Raw genomic sequence first — 910 nt, forward strand, 5'->3', positions numbered from 1 at the left:
CAAATGTATGTCATTAAATATATAAAACAAACTGTTCACAGCAGAAAAAATATATATTACTGCCAACAGCAACACTACAGTATCAAACATATCAAAATGCATTAAATGTATATCAAACGCACTGGAATGCATCAAATCCCTCGTTAAATAAACACAATATATTTCGAAACATATTTATCATCAGCAAACCTCAAGAAAAAGACATTGATTGTACGGAAGTATTAAAATCGCGATATTTCGAGCGCAGGAAAATACCAATAAAAGTAATTTAAATCACTAATCACGATACAAGAAATAACTTTAAAAAAATATAAATAACAATGACATTATTGACAGTAATATGAACACTTAATACCATATGACAAATAAAAAATACACTGATTAATTGGGAAATATCGAAATTTAACCAAATTGATAACCTAATCAAACAGTAAGATGAATAAAACAATTAAGTCAAAATGTCGAGAAAAATCGATATAAAGACAAAAAAATAATAATAATAAAAGAAAATTTAAAAAACAGGATAAAAATAGGAATAAATAAATATTTCACAAGATAAATGATCAATTAAATAGATTAATATTGTAAAATAAGTGATTAAGGAACGACAAAAAAAGAAAGAAAAAGAAAAAAGGAAAAAAGAAAGAGAAAGAAAAAGAAAAAAAGAAAGAAAAAGAAAAAAGAAAGAAAAAGAAAGAGGGAAAAAAGAGAGAGAAAAAAACCCTGAAAATATACATAAAAAGAGGGAAAAAAGAAAGAAAAAAAGAGGGAAAAAAGAGAGAGAAAAAAAGAAAATATACATAACCACATCAATAAACCGTTACAAAGATCAACCACCCACCTGCAGGAGGGCGTTGGCGGCCACGATGACCCAGCCGTAGCCTCCGTCGGGAGCGGCCTGCCGAGTGGG

At 28.8% G+C, this 910-nt stretch overlaps 1 protein-coding gene across 1 annotated transcript in view; it reads right to left on the reverse strand.

The window, feature by feature from the left end:
* The window catches only part of LOC119581734, a gene marked incomplete in the record, with an annotated part of 65,890 nt that overhangs the window by 25,730 nt on the left and 39,250 nt on the right, over positions 1 to 910 (reverse strand). The window contains 1 exon segment of the mRNA XM_037929865.1: positions 842 to 910. This exon segment is cut by the window's right edge and continues 98 nt beyond it. Within this exon segment, the coding sequence (XP_037785793.1) occupies positions 842 to 910 (69 nt within the window).

This window comes from Penaeus monodon, chromosome 15 (genome assembly GCF_015228065.2).
Source record: "Penaeus monodon isolate SGIC_2016 chromosome 15, NSTDA_Pmon_1, whole genome shotgun sequence".
NCBI lineage: Eukaryota > Metazoa > Arthropoda > Malacostraca > Decapoda > Penaeidae > Penaeus > Penaeus monodon.